The 21,597-nt window shown below is 45.1% G+C and overlaps 1 protein-coding gene across 2 annotated transcripts in view; it reads left to right on the top strand.

The window, feature by feature from the left end:
• PROSER2 (proline and serine rich 2) overlaps positions 1 to 21,597 on the top strand; it is a 49,902-nt gene that overhangs the window by 8,787 nt on the left and 19,518 nt on the right. The window contains exon 2 of one of the 2 annotated variants that reach the window (XM_003903382.5): positions 20,529 to 20,747. In XM_003903382.5, the coding sequence (XP_003903431.1) occupies positions 20,610 to 20,747 (138 nt within the window). In that variant the 5' untranslated portion in view covers positions 20,529 to 20,609. Of the gene's footprint in view, positions 1 to 19,673; positions 20,748 to 21,597 lie in introns of those variants that run through there. The other variant, XM_021943035.2, reaches the window with a different exon arrangement.

The following is a 21,597-nucleotide window of genomic DNA, read 5'->3' as shown; positions in this document are numbered from 1 at the left end:
AAGAAGTACTACATTTATCTCATTAGTGAAGCACATGTTGGGTGCTCGGTAATATTTGCTAAGCAAATAAAGACAAAGCACACAAGCTTGTGTCACAAAAGAAGAATAACTTCAACTGGAATTTTCTTCTGTCCATAAATAATTTTCTCAGGAATCCAGAAACGTAATAGACATACCAACTGTCCATTTTTCAAAAATGTACTGAGTAAAAATGTGCAGTGTCTCTCTTCACAAACATTTCTTTTTTCAATTTTCATTATTTTCCAAAACCTTGGAGATTGATAGCCGTTTGCAAACATTGCGTCAGCTAGAACTGTTCCCCCAGCTAGACTTTGCTCTGGTTGACCTCCCCTCTCCTGCGTTCTGGGTCATTCCTTTTTGTTACTAGGACCCAATCAGACATCTGGTCAAGATTGTGTTCAGGTGAGATTTTACTTGAGGAGACTCTGGTTTTGGTATCTTTTTCAGTGATGGTGAACTGGCAGTAGGAAACTTCTTCCCTCAGGGCCTGTTAACCCAGCCTCTCTAGGTAAGGCGACCTGGTGAACTTGTTTGCTTTAAGTGTGGGCGAATCAATTACTTCCATGTGATGTGTGGCTGCGAGTAAATCACTGCTCCTATGAACACAGCTGAGACTATTCACAACAGAGACAGTTTGAAATCAACCTTGTTTCTGTACATTGTTCAGAAAGAACTTTAAAAAAAAAAAAAAAACACTAAGTGAAAGCATGATTATTCTTCCAGGAAGTAGAATTACTAGCCTTTTTAAATCTGTGTTTAAGGTTCTAAGTTCTTACGTAAGGCATTTCAGAAGTAAGGGAAATCCCAATTCGGAGGAAAAGCAGAGTCATATGAAAAGGGTGCTAAACCGTGACCGCGTCGACGTTTTCAAACTCCAAAACAAAACTGCCTACGCTCCCAGCAGCCAGCTTCCACCTGGGTCTTGCTTTGATCTTCAGTGCTGGGATACAGTCCTAGTTTACTTAGGGAGAATTTTTGGAAGCATTCTTTTCTTTCCAAGGTTTTTTTCTTGAAATTGAGAAATAGCGCAGACTAAGGAGTAGTTGCTGCTTCATGTGCTTCATATTTATTTTACTGCGGCCTCTGTATTTCTGTGGAGGCCCATTTTTAAGATTAATTTTGGTCATGGATTACATTTGTAGATGCATACACATTCATATTGACATGGATTACCTGTTAATATTGGGAGGTGTTACTGGGTTAGCGTGTGTAATGTGTATTGATGTCAGCTTTTTAATACATTGTTATTTATGAAGCTGGGTTAAGCATCCTTTCTACTGCTGTGTTTAAAGTCACTCCCCTCATCTGCCCCATTTCCCGATGTAAATGTACAGATTGGATGAGATTAATTTCTCTTAAATTGGAAGGATTTGATCTATAAATATGGTGAAAAGGGAAGAATGATAACCACACCGATGTTAACATGTTTGAAACTACTCAAGTATTTAAGCTTTTCTTTTAGATCCAAGGTCTGTTTTTAGGGTACTCTTATTTTTTTTTTAATAAGATGGTTTTAGAGTTTTGTTTTGTTTTTGAGACAGGGTGTCACTCTGTCACCCAGGCTGGAGTGCAGTGGCTAGGTCTTTGCTTAGGGCATCTTCCACCTCCCAGGTTCATGCCATTCTCCTGCCTCAGCCTCCTGAGTAGCTGGGATTACAGGCACACGCCACCATGCCCGGCTAATTTTTGTATTTTTTGGTAGAGATGGGGTTTCACCAGGTTGGCCAGGCTGGTCTCAAACTCCTGACCTCAAGTGATCCGCCCACCTCAGCCTCCCAAAGTGCCTGGCTGGTTTTAGATTTTTTAAATATGAGTTTTGGTTAAGTAATAAATAGTGATTAAGTCTGTATTTTGTGTGACAAGTATTATACAAAATGTTGTGGCTTTTCTTTTTTTTTTTTTTTTTTTTTTAGGTCTTTGCTGGGTACAGTGGCTCACATCTGTAGTCCCAACTCAGGAGGCTGAGGCAGGAGGATTGTTTGAGTCCAGGTGGTCCAGGCCAGCCCGGGTGACGTAGCGAGACCCCATCACCAAAAAAAATTTTTTAATTAAAAAGCTTTGCTGGCTGGGTGCAGTGGCTTACGCCTGTAATCCTAGCACTTTGGGAGGCCAAGATCAGGAATTCGAGACCAGCCTGGCCAACGTGGTGAAACCCCATCTCTACTCAAAATACAAAAATTAGCCGGGTGTGGTGGCTGGCGTCTATAATCCCAGTTACTCTGGAGGCTGAGGCAGGAGAATTGCTTGAACCTGGGAGGCGGAGGTTGCAGTGAGCCAAGATCACACCATTGCACTCCAGCCTGGGTGACAAGAGTGAGACTCCATCTCAAAAAAAAAAAAAAAAAAAAAAAAAAAGAGCTTTGCCTACAAGGAGTGTATCATCTAATGGAGGAAAATAAGAATTATATACAGAAACCTTATGGGATCAATTGTATCCAAATGGGAAAAATGGCACATAGAGTGAGCCAGCGGTGGGTATCAACAGCAGGCGCGGGAGTCCAGCGGGGAGGCCAATGATGAGGGAGTCACGAAGGCTTGACCGGGTTGGGTAGAGTTTTTGAGCTGAGCTTTGAAGCCTGGGAGGAGGGCAGCAGGGAGGCAGTGGGAAGGGGTTCCCAAGCGAGTAGCTCTTTGTTGTTTTTTTTTTTTTTTGAGACAGAGTCTCGCTCCGTCTCCCAGGCTGGAGTGCAGTGGTGTGATCTCAGCTCACTGCAACCTCTGCTTCTCGGGTTCAAGCGATTCTCCTGCCTCAGGCTCCCAAGTAGCTGGGATTACAGGCACCCGCCACCACGCCCAGCTAATTTTTGTATTTTTAGTAGAGACGGGATTTTACCATGTTAGCCAGAATGATTTCGATCTCTTGACCTTGTGACCCACCCACCTCGGCCTCCCAAAGAGCTGGGATTACAGGCGTCAGCCACTGCGCCCAGCTGTGAGTAGCACTTTCGTAGGAGACCTGGTTCAAACTGTGGAAAGGAAGGTGGAGGAGACAAGGCTAAGCCAGATTCTAGAGAGATACTTTTTAAAGCCTCACCTTCTTACAGATCGGCTCCTTGGCGATACAGATTAGGAAAATGAAAACTCCGGCCACCTGGCAGGGCGCGGTGGCTCACGCCTGTAATCTCAGCACTTTGGGAGGCTGAGGCTGGTGGATCACCTGAGGTCAGGAGTTCAAGACCAGCCTGGCCAACGTGGTGAAACCCTGTCTCTACTAAAAATACCAAAATTAGCTGGGCGTGGTGGCGGGTGCCTGTAATCCCAGCTACTTGGGAGGCTGAGGCAGGAGAATCGTTTGAACCTGGGAGGCAGAAGTTGCAGTGAGCTAAGATCGTGCCACTGCACTCCAGCCTGGGCAACAGAGTGAGAATCTGTCTTAAAAAAATAAAAAAGAAAGAAAGAAAAGAAAAGAAATGTTAGTTATTGAAATATCTGGCAGTTTACAGGTGGGTGTGATATGAGTGTTGGTTTCTTTTGACCTTGGAGGAAGAAAACGCTGTAGGAGCCCCTTTTCCTCTTACCTCTGCCTGAGGTCGGCTCTGTGCACTTGTGTTTGAATGTGCAGCTTTGGTGCGGCAGGGACAGGGATGACATGGACATTGGGTTTGGTGTGTGAACGCAGAGAAAGAACCAGGCCTGTGCTCAGAGCTCTTGGGTGTGTCACGATAACTGGGGTAAAATCCTATTTTTACGAAAGTAGTCTATACATCATTTTCAGAGTGAAAAGGAAATGGTTAATTTAGTCTAAGAGTTTGGTTTTTTTTTTTTTTTTTTTTTGAGACGGAGTCTTGCTCTGTCACCCAGGCTGGAGCGCAGTGGCACGATCTCAGCTCACTGCAAGCTCCACCTCCCGGGTTTACGCCATTCTCCTGCCTCAGCCTCCCAAGTAGCTGGGACTACAGGCGCCGCCACCTTGCCCGGCTAGATTTTGTATTTTTGTAGAGACGGGGTTTCACCGTGTTAGCCAGGATGGTCTCGATCTCCTGACCTCGTGATCCGCCCGTCTCGGCCTCCCAAAGTGCTGGGATTACAGGCTTGAAGGAGTTTGTTTTTTAAAGCCCTACTTAAGTGGAATAATAGAAAATAGAATGTATGGACTCTGTTTCCTTTAATTTATGAATTGAGTTTAAAAAACTATAGAAGAGTCTTGACATCATTCATTGCTTCCTCTTCTAGTACATTTCTTATTATAAAACTCATTTTTGTTAATACACAATTACATAAAAATCGGAAGTAACACAGAACCAGATAGAAGCGATGAAAAAGCAGGACTCTCTTCTTCGTTTGAGTAAAATCAAAGCAAAGTGCCTGTCACATAAAAGACACTGATGCCTGTTCACATGGATGAGTGTCGTCAAGAGCCACTAGCATTAGGGCCAACAATGGCTGTTTTGTGTTTACGATCTTTATTTTCACCCACCACTTACCCGAATGAAGAAGCCCACTCATGGTAATGAGCGGGGTGATTCAGAAAGACTTCCCACTGTGACATGCTCTCATTCGTGGTGCTCTTGAAGGTCAAGGAAAACAGCTTTTTGAAAAGGGCTTGGCTGTTAAGTCACCATATAGGGATTTTTAGGGATGTGACTTTATTTATTTATTTATTTATTTATTTATTTAGAGATGGAGTCTCGCTCTGTCGCCCAGGCTGCAGTGCAGTGGCACGATCTTGGCTCACTGCAACCTCTGCCTTCTGGGTTCAAGTGATTCTCCTGCCTCGGTCTTCCGAGTAGCTGGGATTATAGGCGTCCACCACTATGCCCGGCTAATTTTTTTTGTTTATTTTTTTGAGACAGAGTCTCGCTCTGTTGGCCAGGCTGGTGTACAGTGGTGTGATCTCCGCTCACTGCAGCCTCCACCTTCCAGGTTCAAGTGATTCTCCCATCTCAGCTTCCCAAGTAGTTGGGATTACAAGCTCATACCACCATGTCTGGCTAATTTTTGTATTTTTGGTAGAGATGGGGTTTCACCATGTTAGCCAGGCTGGTCTCGAACTCCTGGCCTGAGGTAATCCTCCCACCTCGGCCTCCCAAAGTGCTGGGATTACAGGCGTGAGCCACCGCACCTGACCAGGATATAACTTTAAAGACAATTTCTTGCCTAAGATATGTTTATTCTCTATTTTGGAACAAATATTCACATAACTCATGGTGTGCACGCCAGCCCCTTCCTAGCGTGTAGATGTGCACTTCGACCCTGCTGTAGTGTGTAAGTCTGCTCACTGACCTCTGCCCTACTGCATGTCCTGACACAGGAAGGGGGACATCTTTTAGAAGCTCATTTCTACCTTTTTCCCAGCTCAACTGTGCTTGTCTTGACTGTATCTTAAAAGTGCTGGTTAATGGTGGGTGTCTGGACAGGGTAGGAGAGTCTATAAACCTATACCAAAGTCCTCTCTTACACACGGTTTTGCTTTCCATGGTTTCAGTTACTTGCAGTCAACTGTGATCCAAAAATATTCAATGGAAAATTCCAGAAATAAATCCTTCATAAGTTTTAAATTGTGCACCATTCTGAGTAGTGGGATGAAATGTTGTTCCGATCCATCGCCTCCTGCATGCGAATCCTCCTTTGCCGGGCGTCCCCACCTGCCCATCACTTAGTAGCCACCTCAGTTCTCAGGTCAGCTCTCTATGTCACAGTGCTTATGTTCAAGTCACTTTTATTGAGTAATGGCCCGGAAGCAGAAGAGACATGATGCTGGCTGGCAATTTGTATATGCTGAAGAGAAGCTACCCAGTGCTTCCTTTAACTGAAAAGGGTGAAAGTTCTCAACTTAGAGAAGAAAAAAAATCAAATGCTGAGGTCGCTAAGACCTACTGTAAGAACACATCATCTGGCCGGGCGCGGTGGCTCAAGCCTGTAATCCCAGCACTTTGGGAGGCCGAGACGGGCAGATCACGAGGTCAGGAGATCGAGACCATTCCTGGCTAACACGGTGAAACCCCGTCTCTACTAAAAAAATACGAAAAACTAGCCGGGCGAGGTGGCGGGCTCCTGTAGTCCCAGCTACTCCAGAGGCTGAGGCAGGAGAATGGCGTAAACCCGGGAGGCGGAGGTTGCAGTGAGCTGAGATCCGGCCACTGCGCTCCAGCCTGGGCAACAGAGCGAGACTCCTTCTCAAAACAAAAACAAAAACAAAAACACATCATCTTCTATCTGTGAAATTGTGCAGAAGGAAAAAGAAATGTATATTAGTTTCGCTGTCACACTTCATACTGTACAAGTTATGGCCACTGTGTAACAAGTGCTTAGTTACCTTTGTAGGTAGAAGACATGAACACAAACAATCTCCAATTGCTGGCAGATGGGTTGGGATTGGTGCTATCTGCAGTTTCAAGCATCTACTGATGCTCTTGGAACATACCCCCTCAGATAAAGGAGAACTGCAGCAATACAGGCACATGGGGTTGAGTCTTCAGACCCAGCCTGGACCTGTTTTTGTGAAGTGTTTGCAATGGCAATGAGTTCTTTTTAAAACGTAACATAGACTGGCTAAGCAAGATTGGTTCTACGTGACTTGACTAAGGAGAATGCTTTTTCCATTCACGTTCAGAACTACCAGAGACAGTAATTACCTTGTGATTTGGTTGAAGCTGTCTGTAGGGAATCCAAGTCTTACAAGACACGATTTCCTTCCCCCACATTTACTCGGTGCAAAACCTGATAGTAGAATGTGGGAAACTTCATGTTATTTGTTCCAGCTTATATTCTTCAGTAAAGTGCATCGGGTTAACCTTTCCCTGGTTAGTTTTGAGCTGAACTGTGGTGTTAGAAAAGGTTACCTTCGGTGTTTTTCCTCTTCTGTTACTACACCCTTGCCGTCTTTGGGCTTCCCTCCTGAATTGCCCTGGGGTTTCTAGGCGATCCGTGTCCTTTCTTCCCTCATTAAATCATAACTTATCTGCCTGTATCATCTCCTGACATACTGGGTCTTTCAAAGGCTCCAAGGTGCTAAAATGACCTGATAAATCATTTCTTTAGCCTCCAGGAAACCCTTTTCTGTGTTGGTGGCAGCCAGACTCAGGTGCCCTCCCGTGAGTGAGGCGGGCGGGTGTCTGTTTTGGAACAATCAGGTCTTCCCCTCCACACACTCACCCCCCAGACTCACCACTGGCCTGAGCCTGGATATGCGTGTGAAACACAGCGCTGGGGTTTAAATGTACATGAATATAATTGTGCTAAGAATCTAACACTGACTTTTCCTTGAATGCTTTGAAGGTCTGTGCATGGCCTCATCCCGCTGGTCTAACTGATGTGCAGTATTCCATAGTAAGCATTTACCACGTCTCTACTTATAGAAAGTTCATGGTAGGTGAAGAACCTAGACTGCCACCAACTCTTCTCAACAGCAAGCAACACTGTATACCCATCCCGGCAAGTGTTTCCATTTGTTCCTAGTAGAGAGCTCCCCTGGAGTGAAGGCTGAGCAGTGGGATGTGTGGCTCATAGGACACACTTAGTTTCTCTAAGTATTGCCCAGTTGCCCTACAGAACGGTTGTGTGAATTCACTCCCAGCAGGTTCACAAAGGTTGCCCCATGTTCTTGCTGACACTTGTTATTGTCTAATTTTTGCCACTCCAGTAGGTATGAAAAAATGAATTGTAGTTTTCACTTAAATTTTGCACTTTTTTTGTTCACTAGTGAGGTTGAACATCTGTCTTGTACTTCGTAATCATCTGGTTTCCTCTTTTGTACACTGTCTAATCATATTCCTTGTTCATTATTTTTTTCTGAGTTTCTTATTTAGAAGATTTTCTTACATTCTAGCTATCAGTTCCTTATGCGTGTTAGACAGTACATATCTTCTACCAGCTGGCAGCTTTTCTCTTAATATTGTCTATGGTGTCCTTAATTTTTATGTAGACAGATGCATTGAAATTTTCATCTTATAACCTGTATTTTTTGAGTCCTAATGAATAGAAAGATTAATAGAGCAAAATAGGAAATTCAGAAATAGAACCAATATCATATAAACATTTAGTATAAATAGCATTAGTATTTCAAAACAGTGGTAAGAGATGGATCCTTCAGTACTTGGCACTGGAGCTGTCGGGTAACCTTGGCTTGAGGGCAGGGAACAGGTCTCTACTCCACACGTGACACTGACATAAATCCAAGGCAGATCAGATATTTAAATATGAAAAATGAAACCATAAAAATGCTAGTAGAAATTCGAGAGGTATATTCTATATTCTTAGAATAGGAAAGGCCTAAATTTGCAAAAACACAAGCTATAAACAAAAAGGATTGATAAATTCAACTACATAAAAATAAATTCTTTAGGTCGTATTACAAATTAAAAAAAAAATACTTGCAATTTATATCAAACGATTTCTGTAGGATAGAAATAAAACTTTCCAGTCTGTTTCATTGCTCTGTCTATCCTAGTACCAGTGCCTTGTGTTTTACTTACTACTACTTTATATTAACTCCTTGGCTGGGTGTGGTGGCTCACGCCTGTAATCCCAACACTTTGAGAGGCCAAGGTGGGCGGATCATGAGGTCAGAAGTTCAAGACCAGCCTGGGCAACATGGCGAAACCCCATCTCTACTAAAAACACAAAAATTAGCTAGATGTGGTGGGGGGCACCTGTAATCCCAGCTACTCGGGAGACTGAGGCAGGAGAATCACTTGAACCCGGGAGGCAGAGGTTGCAGTGAGCTGAGATCACGCCACTGCACTCTAGCCTGGGCAACAGAGTGAGACTGTGTCTCAGAAAAAAAAAAAAAAAAAAAAGACTTAAAATACAGTATGGAATAGCAGTGGTGAAAACAGAAATGGTTTTTAATATTTTCCGTTAAGTATGGTGTTTGCTGTCATTTATTTTCATTTTCATTTTATTTATTTATTTATTTATTTTGAGACAAGGTCTCGCTCTGTTGCCCAGGCTGAAGTACAGTGGCCACAATCTCAGCTCACTGCAACCTCCGCCTCCCAGTCTCAAGCGATTCTCCTGCCTCAGCCTCCCGAGTAGCTGGGACTACAGGTGCACTCCTCCATGCCTGGCTAATTTTTGTATTTTTAGTAGAGATGGGGTTTCGCCATGTTTGCCAGGCTGGTTTCAAAAGCCTGTCCTCAGGTGATCCTCCTGTCTTGGCCTCCCAAAGTGCTGGGATTATAGGTGTGAGCCACCACACCCATCATCATTTTCTGTCATTAAAAAAAAAACTCTTAGTTAACAAAAAAAAAAAATTCCTCCTGATTTGTGAAGTTTTAAAACCATTTCTGCATAATTTTAAGTTTCTCAAATGCTTCTTTCATCATCTATTGATATGATTGAATGGCTTTTCTCATTTAACCTGTTAATGTCATATATCACATTGGAAAATTAATGTGATGCCAGCCTTACAATCTTGGGATTAACTCTTCTTTGTCATTATTTGGTTTATAGACCCAGTTTACTAATAATTTTATTTGGGACTTTTTGCGTCTGCATTCTTAAATGACTGGCTTGTCATTTTTTTCTTTCCCATATATTCTTTGGGTTTTGGTGTCAAGGTTTTAGTAGCCTCAAAATTAGATAGTGGGGGCCAGGCGCGGTGGCTCATACCTATAATCCTAGCACTTTGGGAGGCCAAGGCAGGTGGATCACCCTGAGGTCAGGGGTTTGAGACCAGCCTGACCAACATGGCGAAACCTGTCTCTACTAAAAATACAAAAATCAGCCAGGCGCAGTGGCTCACACCTGTAATCCCAGTGACTTGGGAGGCTGAGGCAGGAGAATCGCTTGAACCTGGGAGGCGGACGTTACAGTGAGCCAAGATTGTACCACTGCATTCCAGCCTGGGCATCAGAGTGAGACTCAAAAAAAAAAAACCACACATACATATATATATATATGATGGTGGGGGTTGTTTCTTCTTTTTCTCTTCTCTGGAAAAGTTTGTGTAAGGTTGGAGTTATTTGTTCCTTGAATGTTTGGTAGAACTCTCCAGCAAAACTTTCTGATTGGCTTTTCACTATTGAAAGATTTTTATCTGCCGATTCATTTTCATTAGTGGTTATAGGACTTCAAATTTTTTATTTTATTCTTGAATAAGCTTTAACGAGATATTCTTCCAGGAATTTGTCCATTTCATCCATGCTTTCAAATTTACTGGCATAAAATTGTTCATAAAAACCTTTTCAACATGTATGGCACCTATAGTTATGTCCCCACTTTTTATTCTGATATTGTTCATCTATTTTTTCCCCTCAGTTCTGTTGAAAGTTTGTCAATTTTATTAATATTTTCAAAAACAATTTTTTGTTTTATTTTTCTCTACTGTGTGTTGTTCTGTTTAATTTCATACTCTTTGTTTTCTTGTTGATTTTGCATTTATTCTCTTGGGTTTTTCCTAACTTAAGTTAGACGCTTGGTTCATTAAATTTCAGCCTTCTTGCCTCGTGTCACAGGCATTTCAGTGATGTTTCAGCTGCATCCCACAGGTTTCGATAGGTAGCATTTCTGTTATTTACTTACAAGTATTTCTCAATTCCCAATGTTGTTTCTGAGAGTTATTTAGAAGTATAAATTCCTAGTGCCTACACACGTGGGTTCTTCCAGTTATCTTTAATACATTGATTTCTAATTTAATTGCTCTGTAATAAACAAATGTATATTTGATACCAGTCTCTTAAAATTTGCCAAGACTTGCTTTCTGGCCCCACATCATCTGTTCTCCTACTATTCTGCATGAGGCTGAAAGAATGTGTATTGTGAAGCTGTTGCATATAATGTGTTTTAAATGTTAATGAGATCAGCTGGGCAGGGTGGCGCACGCCTGTAATCTCAGCACTTTGGGAGGCCGAGGCAGGCAGATCACGAGGTCAGGAGATCGAGACCGTCCTGGCTAACAGGTGAAACCCCGTCTCTACTAAAATACAAAAAATTAGCCAGGTGTGGTGACGTAAGCCTGTAGTCCCAGCTACTTGGGAGGCTAACGCAAGAGAATCACTTGAACCCGGGAGGCGGAGGTTGCAGTGAGTTGAGATCGTGCCACTGCACTCCAGCCTGGCAACAGAGCAAGATTCCATTTCAAAAAAAAAAATCCAATGTGACAATGTTTTTTCTTTTAACTGGATCATTTTCCATTAAATGTAATTATGCAAATATTTAGATTTTTATCATAATTTGTGCTTTTTATTTGTCCTCTTCTGTTTTTTCTTTTATCCTTGCCTTCTTTTGGAATGATTTATTTTTTAATCTTTCATTTATCACCTCCTGTAATTTAGATGATAAATATTCTGGGTTTTTTTAGTGGTTTCTCTAGAAATTTTAACATGAATGCCTATACAATTTTAAAGTTGGTCAATATTTTAACTTCCTTCAGAACTCAGATCCCCTCCCTCCCGTGTGTCCTGTCACTGTGGCATGTTTCAGCTCTGCCTTTTCATAGAAAACTCTGTTTTTATTTATATAGAAATTTATAACATTTTCCCTTGGTCTTTTTTCCGCAAACATTTTTTTAATCTGAGGTACAGGTTTTCAGCAGTTAAAACCTTTAGCAATTTTTCACGAATATATGTTTGTATACATATACGTATATGTGTGTCAATGTGTGTGTTTTTCAACCTGTCTTGGTTTCAGATGAAACGGAACTTCTAGAAATTTGCATTTTCTATACTATTTTGCCATTGTTCTTGAAAGAATATTTTTATAGGCCAGGTGCAGTGGCTCACGCCTGTAATCCCAGCACTTTGGGAGGCGGAGGTGGGCAGATCACCAGAGGTCAGGAGTTCGAGACCAGCCTGGCCAACATGGTGAAACCCCATCTCTACTAAAGATACAAAAATTAGCTGGGCATGGTAGCACATGCCTGTAGTCCCAGCTACTCGGGAGGCTGAGGCAGGAGAATCGCTTGAACCTGGGAGACGGAGGTTGCTGTGAGCCGAGATCACACCACCGCGCTCCAGCCTGGGCAACAGAGTGAGATTCTGTCTCAAAAAAAAAAAAAATCTAAAAAAGTTTTAAAAATTAGCCCTCTGCAGTGGTGGGCTCCTGTAATCCCAGCTACTCAGGAGGCTGAGGCAGGGGAATCGCTTGAACCTGGGAGGCAGAGGTTGCAGTGAGCCAAGATCATGCCACTGCACTCCAGCCTGGGCGACAGAGCGAGACTCCATCTAAAAAAAAAGAATGTTTTTATAGTACATATAGGTTTAGGTTGAGGGTTTCTTTTTTTTTTTCCCCCACGATATTACTGTTTCCATTGCTGCTGTTTCAATATTGAGTCAGTCTAATTATCACTTCTTTGAAAATAATCTGTCTTTTCTTTGAGTGCATTTGATTGTTTGAGACAGGGTCTTTGCCCTGCCACCCAGGCTGGAGTCCAGTGGCATGATCACAGCTCACTGCCACCTCCAACTCCTGGGCTCAGGTGATCCTCCCACCGCAGCCTCCCCAGCAGCTAGGACTACAGGCATGTGCCGCCATGCCTGGCTGTTTTAAAATTTCTTATAGAGATAAGGTCTCACTATGCTGCCCAGACTGGTCTTCAACTCCCAACCTCAAGAAATGCCCCCACCTCAGCCTCCCAAAGCACCGGGATTACAGGTATGAGCCACTGCACCCAGCCACTTTGCATATTTTTACAATATCTTTAAGCTTTTCAAAAGGTAATACATTCATATGGTTAAAAAAGAAAAGGATATTATATTTCTAGAAACTCACCATTTAACTCTTGTCCTTAATTCACTTCTACCCCTCACACCCAACAATTGCTGTTGAGTTGTATATTCTTCCAAAGTTTCTTATGCATATAACAACAAATACAAATATACATTCTTAATCTGTAATCTCTTGGTTTTACACAATGCATAGTATTTTATATATAGTCCTAGACTTTGCATTTTTTTGCTCAGTAATATACCCAGAGATCTTTACTCTCAGTACATGGAGAGCTTCCTCACTTTTTTTTTTTTTTTTTTGAGACGGAGTCTTGCTCTGTCACCCAGGCTGCAGTGCAGTGGCATGATCTCAGCTCACTGCATCCTCTGCCTCCCGGGTTCAAGCGATTCTCCCACCCCAGCCTCTCTTGTAGCTGGGATTACAGGCATGAGCCACCACGAGCCACCACGTCCGGCTAATACTTGTGTTTTTACTAGAGACAGGCTTTCACCATGTTGGCCAGGCTGGTCTCAAACTCCTGACCTCAAGTGAGCCACCCACCTTGGCCTCCCAAAGTGCTGGGATTACAGGCGTGAGCTACCACACCCAGCCTTCCCTGTTCTTCATACAGCTGATTAGTATTCATTTACATGGATGTACTCTATTTAACCAGCCCCTTATGTTAGACACTTAGGTTATTTTGGGGATTTTTGTTATTACAATTCTACAGTGAGTAACCTTATAAGGTTGGTGCAAAAGTAATCATGACTTTTGCCATTGAAAATAATGGAAAAAGGCTGGGCGCGGTGGCTCAAGCCTGTAATCCCAGCACTTTAGGAGGCCGAGACGGGCGGATCACGAGGTCAGGAGATCAAGACCATCCTGGCTAACACGGTGAAACCCCGTCTCTACTAAAAAAATACAACAAACTAGCCGGGCGAGGTGGCGGGCGCCTGTAGTCCCAGCTACTCGGGAGGCTGAGGCAGGAGAATGGCGTGAACCCGGGAGGCGGAGCTTGCAGTGAGCTGAGATCTGGCCACTGCACTCCAGCCTGGGCGACAGAGCGAGACTCCGTCTCAAAAAAAAAAAAAAGAAAATAATGGAAAAAAACATAATGACTTTTGTAGCAACCTAATACATATGTCCCTGTGTGTGTGCAATTTCTCAGTAGGATAAATTTCCCCAAATGGACTTGCTAGGTGCATGGGAATAGATTTTACATTTTGTGCGGTTGCCCCCAGAGGCCTTATGCCAGTTTACACTCCCACCAGCTGAGCCTCAGAGCGCCTTGTTTCCCCACAGCCTTGTAGCTACTGTTTCGAGACTGCTTTCAAGATTTGCAGCTGCTTTTAACTTTTTCTTGTTGTCGGTGTTCTGTGGTCTCATTGTGATTGTCTAATAGTACATTTCAAATTTTTATTCTGTGTGGGATTCATGAGAATTCCTCTGTCTGTGGATTGATGTCTTTATCAGTCAGCGGGATACAGAGGATACACAGAGAAATGAATAATTTAGGAAAGTTTAATTAATAGATTATTTACAAAAATTATAGGCAGCGTTAGGGAAAGCAGCAGAGGATGGTTCGGTACCTAGAGGACAGCAACACTCAGTAGCTGTTAGCACCCCTGGGCCCTGGGGGAAAGGGAGGGAGCCGTGGAAGCTGGGGAGGGAGCAGAGAGGAAGGGCAGAGGCTGGGGTCCTCGGCAGGACCCACCGGCCTACAGGGAGCTGGCAGCCTGCCTTTCATGCCGGGGTCTCATTGGCTGGACTGAACCAGCAGCCCCACAGCAAGGGTGCTCATCTGATACCTTCCTGCTCCTGAGCCAGGAGAGTGAGGCTAGAGAAAGCTGGAGAATGGTTCTGATGGGGGGACTCTCAGACTGAAGCTGTACCACACAGTGTGTTTCGCAACTTCAGCCATTGTCTTCTTGAACATTACCTCATTCATTCATTCATTCATTCATTCATTCATTCATTCATTCATTCTGGAGATGGAGTCTCACTGTTGCCCAGGCTGTAGCACAGTGGCACGATCTCAGCTCACTGCATCCTCCACCTCCCGGGTTCAAGCGACTCTCCTGCCTCAACCTCCCAAGTAGCTGGGATTACAGGCGTGCCTACACCTGGCTAATTTTTGTATTTTTAGTAGAGATGGGGTTTTACCATGTTGGCCAGGTGGTCTCAAAATCCTGACCTCAAGTGATTCGCCTGCCTCGGCCTCCCAAAGTGCTGGCATTACAGGCGTGAGCCACCCCACCCGGCCTCGAACACTACTTCCGCCCCATCTGCTCTCCTCCCCTCTGAGAAACTCTAGTTAAACACAAACCTTAGACGTAGACATAACCCTTCTCAACCTGTGCTGGGTCTCTTAACCTCTCATTGGTTTTCACATCTCTCTGTGCTACAGTCTGGACCAATGATAGGTTTCTTCAGATCACTTTTCTTTCTTACATTCTCTGTCTAGCTATATTTGAATATTTGATCTTCTGTTTACCCTGTCAAGTTTAATTGTTATCAATTTTTTCTTCCTAAAAAGTTCTATTTGGTTGTCTTCCACATTACTCTGGTTATTACAGGCAGCCTTTCCTCCTGCCTGTCCCTGGACGTGGGCAGTCACAGGTGTTTTACATTTCATCCAGCACTGGAACAGTTTTGAACAGTTAGATAGACTCCGGCCAGGCCATGGAGTCTGTCTAACTGCCAGAGAGGAAGGTTTCTGGGATTTGGTTTTGTTTTGTTTGTTTGTTTTAGAGATAGCCAGCTGTGTCACGCAGGCCGGAGTGCAGTTGTGTAATCATAGCTCACTACAGCCTCAGATTCCTGGGCTCGAGCCATCCACCCACCTCACGAAAATACAGGCACGCAGCACCACGCCTGGCTAATTTTGCTATTTTTGGTGGAGTTGGGGTTGAGGGGGGTACCTCTGTGTTGCCCAGGCTAGTCTCGAACTCCTGGCCTGAAGCAGTCCTCCCACATCGGCCTCCCAAAGTGTTGGGGTTACAGGTGTGAGCCACCACCCCCGGCCTTTCCAGGGTTTTACCTTCTCTTGTCCCCAACTTTTTCCTGTAGCTCATGACTAGGCTCAAGTGTCTCCTATTCTTAAAGGAAAACCAAACATATAGATAGATAGATAGATAGGATAGATAGATAGATAGATAGATAGATAGATAGATAGATAGATATAGATATATAGACTCCAAAATGCTTTTCTTTAACCTCATTTTCCTCTACAGCTATTGCCTCGTCTCTCTTTTCTGTTTCTCTTTTCAACCCAAATTCAGAAACCACTAACCATCTGCTTCCAGGATTGCTGTTCCCGGCACAGCCCACTGTATTGTGATTTCTAACCCGCCTTCACAAGGTCACCTTAGTTGATGGAGTCAGTGGCTGGAGTTGTTGTTGTTGCTGTTGTTATTTTGAGCCGGAGTCTTGCTCTGTCACCCAGGCTGGAGTGCAATGGCGCGATCTCGGCTCACTGCAACTTCTGCCTCCCACGTTCAAGCGATTCTCCTGCCTCAGCCTCCCAAGTAACTAGGATTACAGGTGCCTGCCACCACACCCAGCTAATTTTTTGTGTTTTTAGTAGAGACGGGGTTTCACCATGTTGGCCAGGCTGGTCTCAAACTCCTGACGTCAAGTGATCCGCCCGCCTCGGCCTCCCAAAGTGCCGGTGCGCCCAGCCCCCCACTCTGTTCTTTCCCTTGCTTCTTTCCACTCACAGAATGTCATGGAGATGGAGGGGCCACCTCATTCTTTTTTAAACAGTGTGTGGTGTTCAGTTAGCCTCACTGCTTTCAGGGCCTTCTCCTGGTTCTGCCCACGCTTCAGACCATGGCCAGAGTCGCCTTTCTAAACTGTAAGTGGATTCTGTCCCTCTGTGGGGTGTAAAACTCCCTTGGTGCCCCCCACCTGTAGGCAAAGTTCAGAAATCAAAGCTGCATTTACTGGGGTCCAGTTGACCTCATCCCCCCAGTTTGCACCTCTCTACCTGTTTTGCAACCTGTGTTGTATCTTGAGCTTGAGCCGAGTTCACTGCTTTATCCTGAGCACTCACCATTTTTCAAACAGGCATATATTTCCACATCTTTGTTGATTCTTTTTTCTCTGTTAGGAATGCCCATAGGGGTGGGTGATGTCAAAGTGTTGTTTCAAGAATGTGTTTAATGGACCAGGTGCAGTGGCTCACGCCTGTAATCGCAGCACTTTGGGAGGCCGAGGCGGGGGGATCACCTGAGGTCAGGAGTTTGAGACCAGCCTGACCAACAACATGGTGAAACCCCGTCTCTGCTAAAAAATACAAAAATTAGGCTGGGCACAGTGGCTCACGCCTGTAATCCCAGCACTTAGGGAGGCCGAGGCAGGCGGATCACAAGGTCAAGAGATCAAGACCATCCTGGCCAGCATGGTGAAATCCCATCTCTACTGAAAATAAAAAAAATTAGCTGAGAGTGGTGGCGCACGCCTGTAGCAGCTACTTGGGAGGCTGAGGCAGGAGGATCGCTTGAACCTGGGAGGTGGAGGTTGCAGTGAGCCAAGATCGTGCCACTGCACTCCAGCCTGGCAACAGAGCGAGACTCCGTCTCAAAAAAAAAAAAAAAAAAACAAAAATTAGCCGGGCATGGTGGCAGGCACCTGTAATCCCAGCTACTCGGGAGGCTGAGGCAGGAGAATCACTTGAACCCAGGAGGCAGAGGTTGTAGTAAGCCAAGATTGCACCATTGCACTTCAGCCTGGACGACACAGCACAACTCTGTCTCAAAAAAAAAAAAAAAAAGTTTAACTGTCTCCTTAAATCTTAGAGCTTGGTTGAGTCGTCACCTTTGCTGTGAAGTCTCTGAACCCTCCCTGGAGCCATGGGTACACCTTCCTGGGCACTCCTGGACCCCCTGTAATGGCACCGAACATTGTTACGTATCTGTCTTCCCTTAGAGTTGGCGCTATGTGGCAGAATCACTTGTAGAACTCCTTAAAAACACACACTCCCAGCCTTTACCCCCATAAATGTATTCTGTAGGTCTGGGTCTGAGTCCCAAAGAGCTTCTCATCCATTGCCTGGGTGAAGCATCAGTGCACAAATGGGCTCGTCTATGGAAAGGAAGCCTGATTCATCTGCCTTTCTCTAGTACCTGGAATCTTCCCAAGGTGAGGTAGGAAAACAGTAAGCATCAAAGAATATGCTTAGGCTAGAAAGGAAGATAGCGTTCAGATGGAAGCAGGTGATGACTGATAGGCTGAAACTTTCGTTCTCAAGCCTGTTGGGAATGGGTTAAAGTTGACTGCTTTTGGGAGAGTGGTAACAATTAAGTGGTGTTTAGGCCGGGCGCGGTGGCTCAAGCCTGTAATCCCAGCACTTTGGGAGGCCGAGACGGGCGGATCACGAGGTCAGGAGATCGAGACCATCCTGGCTAACACGGTGAAACCCCGTCTCTACTAAAAATACAAGAAAATTAGCCGGGCGAGGTGGCGGGCGCCTGTAGTCTCAGCTACTTGGGAGGCTGAGGCAGGAGAATGGCGTGAACCTGGCGGGGCGGAGCTTGCAGTGAGCTGAGATCGAGCCACTGCACTCCAGCCTGGGGCACAGAGCAAGACTCCGTCTCAAAAAAAAAAAAAAAACAATTAAGTGGTGTTTCAAGATGAATCCAACTGGAGAATCCGGCAGAAGTGTAGAGAAGAGGGAGAAGGCAAGGAGGACAGCAGGTGGCAGCTGTAGTTGGAACGTGTATCCCAAAGCTCACGTGTTGGAAACTTAATCCCCAGCGTGGCCATGTTGAGGGGCGGGGATGGGAAGAGGTGATGAACATTTTCACGTTGTTATTGCAGGAGTGGGTTCACTATAAAAGCCAGTTTGGCCCTTTCTTGTGCTCTCTCGCCAGTGATGCCTTCCGTTATGTTAGGGTACGGCAGGACATAGCAGGAAGGCCTTCAGCAGATGTGGCCCTGGATTTTGGATTTCCCAACCTCCCAAACCACAAGCCAGATAAGTTTGTTTCTGGTACAGCAGCACAAAACAGATGAAGACAATGGCTGTGGCAATAACGTAGGCATGTGCTAAAATGGTCCTGAACTTGGATGTGCGACCAGAAGGGAAGTGGGTACAACTGACGTAAAGGAAGAGTCTGCAGGGCTCGGCAGCTGGCCGCCTGTGAGTGGCAGGGAGGGGAGGAGTCGGAGACATCTCCATGGCTCATTTGTGTGATGAGGCTGCAAGCCCCTGTGTCTAGGGATGGGCGCTGATTAACATAATGTGGCTCTGGCGTTTGGCAAAACCAGCCCTTTCAGGGGAATGGCAGAAAGACCTGGTTACTTGAGCTGCTCTGTACACCCGAGTGTGGCCATTTGCTCCCATCCCAGTGGTGGGATGGGGAAAGGAGGGCTTTGTGTGTAACAACATCTAGGTCATTCCAGGGCCTCTGGGAAAGTACGGAGAAGATGAAGGAAGGGAGCTGCCTTTCTCTCCTGGCTCCACAGCCCACCAGCTCTCCTAGGACCATGATTTTGTCTTTTTTTTTTTTTACTATTTGGAGTAGTGGCAAATTTATGTATATGCATATCATCTTCTAGTTTCCTAGCCTTGCTCTTAATCGCCATTTGATGTGTACCGATTGAGCAGAAATGTGTTTCTTTTTTAATCTGTTTTACAGAGTTGTCTGTAAGGTTTCTCAGAGGAGGTTTTCATGGTAATGCTTGAAGTCTTAAATGACAGGGTTCCCCTAAAGGTGTTCAAGGCAGACTGCATTTTGTCCACAAATGGTCATGTTTCTATTAATCAGCAAGAGGCTTATTCCTATGAGTCTTCTTTGGTCTTCTAGAAGGTTCTGTTGAACTGTCTTACGCCATTCAGGGGCTGGGCTGGATTTCCTGCTAAAAGGGTCAGAGGACCAGGCACGGTGGCTCACACCTGTAATCCCAGCACTTTGGGAGGCCAGGGCAGGTGGATCACTTGAGCTCAGGAGTTCAAGACCAACCTGGGCAACATGACGAAACCCTGTCTCTACAAAAAATAAGCTGGGTGTGGTAGTGCATGCCTGTAGTCCCAGCTACCCAGGAGGCTGAGGTGGGAAGACTGCTTGAGCCCATGAGATCAAGGCTGCAGTGTGTTGTGGTTTTACCACTGCACTCCAGCCTGGTTGGCAGAGTAAGACCTTATCTCAAAAAAAAGGTAGCTGGGGTTGGGGGGCGGTCAGAGGACTATATGAAATTAAGCGGCTTACAGGGGACAGTTTCAGTGTCTTTGCTCCTGGAAGTAAAGATGGGAACTTCCTCACAGTATTAACCGGGGGTACTTTACTTATTCTAAAAACATTGCAATAGCATGAGGTTTCTGTAGAGTCTTCAGTGTCGGAGATGTCAGCCAGGCTCCCAGTGGTAACACGTTAGCTCTTGTCACCTCCCCTCAAGTGTGAACTGTAACGGAGCTGGAGAAGCAACCACAGTTTATGGCGTCTGAGACAGAAAAGCCAGGGAGAGCCTGAGTGCGAAAGAGCTTGGAAGTGCAGAGGAAGATGCCACATTATTCTGTCATATTTCCAGCAGCAAAGTCATCTTGAATATACCCATCTTTCCTTCAGATTATTCCGGCTGGGCACGGTGACTCGTGCCTGTAATCCCAGCTACTCAGGAGGCCAAGGCAGGAGGATCATTGGAGCCCAGGAGTTCAATGCCAGCCTGGACAACATAGCAAGACTATCTCTGAGAAAAAATTTTTTTTTAATTATTCTTACGTCTTCAGAATGGTTAACAATATAAAAGAGAAGTGGCAGTCAGCATCCTCAAACCGGTTGACTTAGCGTTTCCCAATCCCCTTTACCCTAATGGTCGAGTCTGAGAGTGGAGATGCATCTAAGCCATGTTTTTGAGGGATGGAGGCGTTTTACAGTCTAGGCTCACTGACCACTGTCATTCGTGTTTGGTGTCTCTAGGAGTGAGCTGTTGCCGCAGAATGGGCTGCTGGCTCCTGCCCTGCTTCCTGTGATCGAGCCAGCCCTGATGACTGTGTGGAGATGCCTGTAACCCACCAGAAATCAGACGCATCTGACATGAACTCGGACACGTCCCCCAACTGCAGGCTCCGAGCCTTCAGCAGAGGCGGCAGCCTGGAGAGTCGAAGCAGCAGCTCTCGCTCCAGAAGCTTCACTTTGGTGAGGGAGTTTTTTTTTCATGCTTTCTTGCACTTCGGTTGGTGGATTTTGCCTCAGTCCCTCTCCCTTGAAGTAATATCTTACCAGATCTTTTTGGGTCAATAGCTTGATGTTTGGGAATACTTCTTTGTGAAATGGTTATTTTTAATCATCTTAAATTTTGCACAAATACAGAGCATTACCCATAGTCATGGGGCAAATCCCTCGCTATGGCCAGTAACTCATGGCTGCTTAGACCTAGGCAGGACCAGGCCCTGGGCAGAAACCAACCCAGGCAGGAGCGCTGCTCAACAGCTCACAAGATAAACACAGTTCACTCTTTTTTCGTTTGTTTGTTTGAGACAGAGTCTCGCTCTGTCGTCCAGTGGCGCGATCTTGGCTCACTGCAACCTCTGGTTCCCAAGTTCAGGCAATTCTCCTGCTTCAGCCTCCCGAGTAGCTGGGATTACAGGCATGTGCCACCACACCCAGCTAATTTTTTTTTTTTTTTTTTGTATTTTTAGTAGAGGCAGGGTTTCACCATGTTGGCCAGGCTGATCTTGAACTCCTGACCTCAGGTGATCCGCCCGCCTCGGCTTCTCAAAGTGCTGGGATTACAGGCGTGAGCCACCACGCCCGGCCCGCTCAAGCAGATGTTTCACTTTTGTGCAAGTAAAGATGTTTTTGTATCCTTCTCAGAATCCAGACCCTTGCATAGCTTTGGGAACTTTACAAAAAGAGTTTGTAAAGTTGAGAGGATCTCGTACTTTCCCTGGTGAGGACGTTCATCTTGCAGGAGAGGGGAGACCATGACACTCACTCCTAGAGGGAGGAACACAGGAGAGAATCGACCCCCTGGGCCTCACTAGGA

The sequence above is a fragment of the Papio anubis genome, chromosome 11 (genome assembly GCF_008728515.1).
Source record: "Papio anubis isolate 15944 chromosome 11, Panubis1.0, whole genome shotgun sequence".
Lineage (NCBI taxonomy): Eukaryota > Metazoa > Chordata > Mammalia > Primates > Cercopithecidae > Papio > Papio anubis.
The sequence above is the reverse complement of the archived record's forward strand: the minus strand, read 5'-3'. Positions and strand labels throughout refer to the sequence as shown.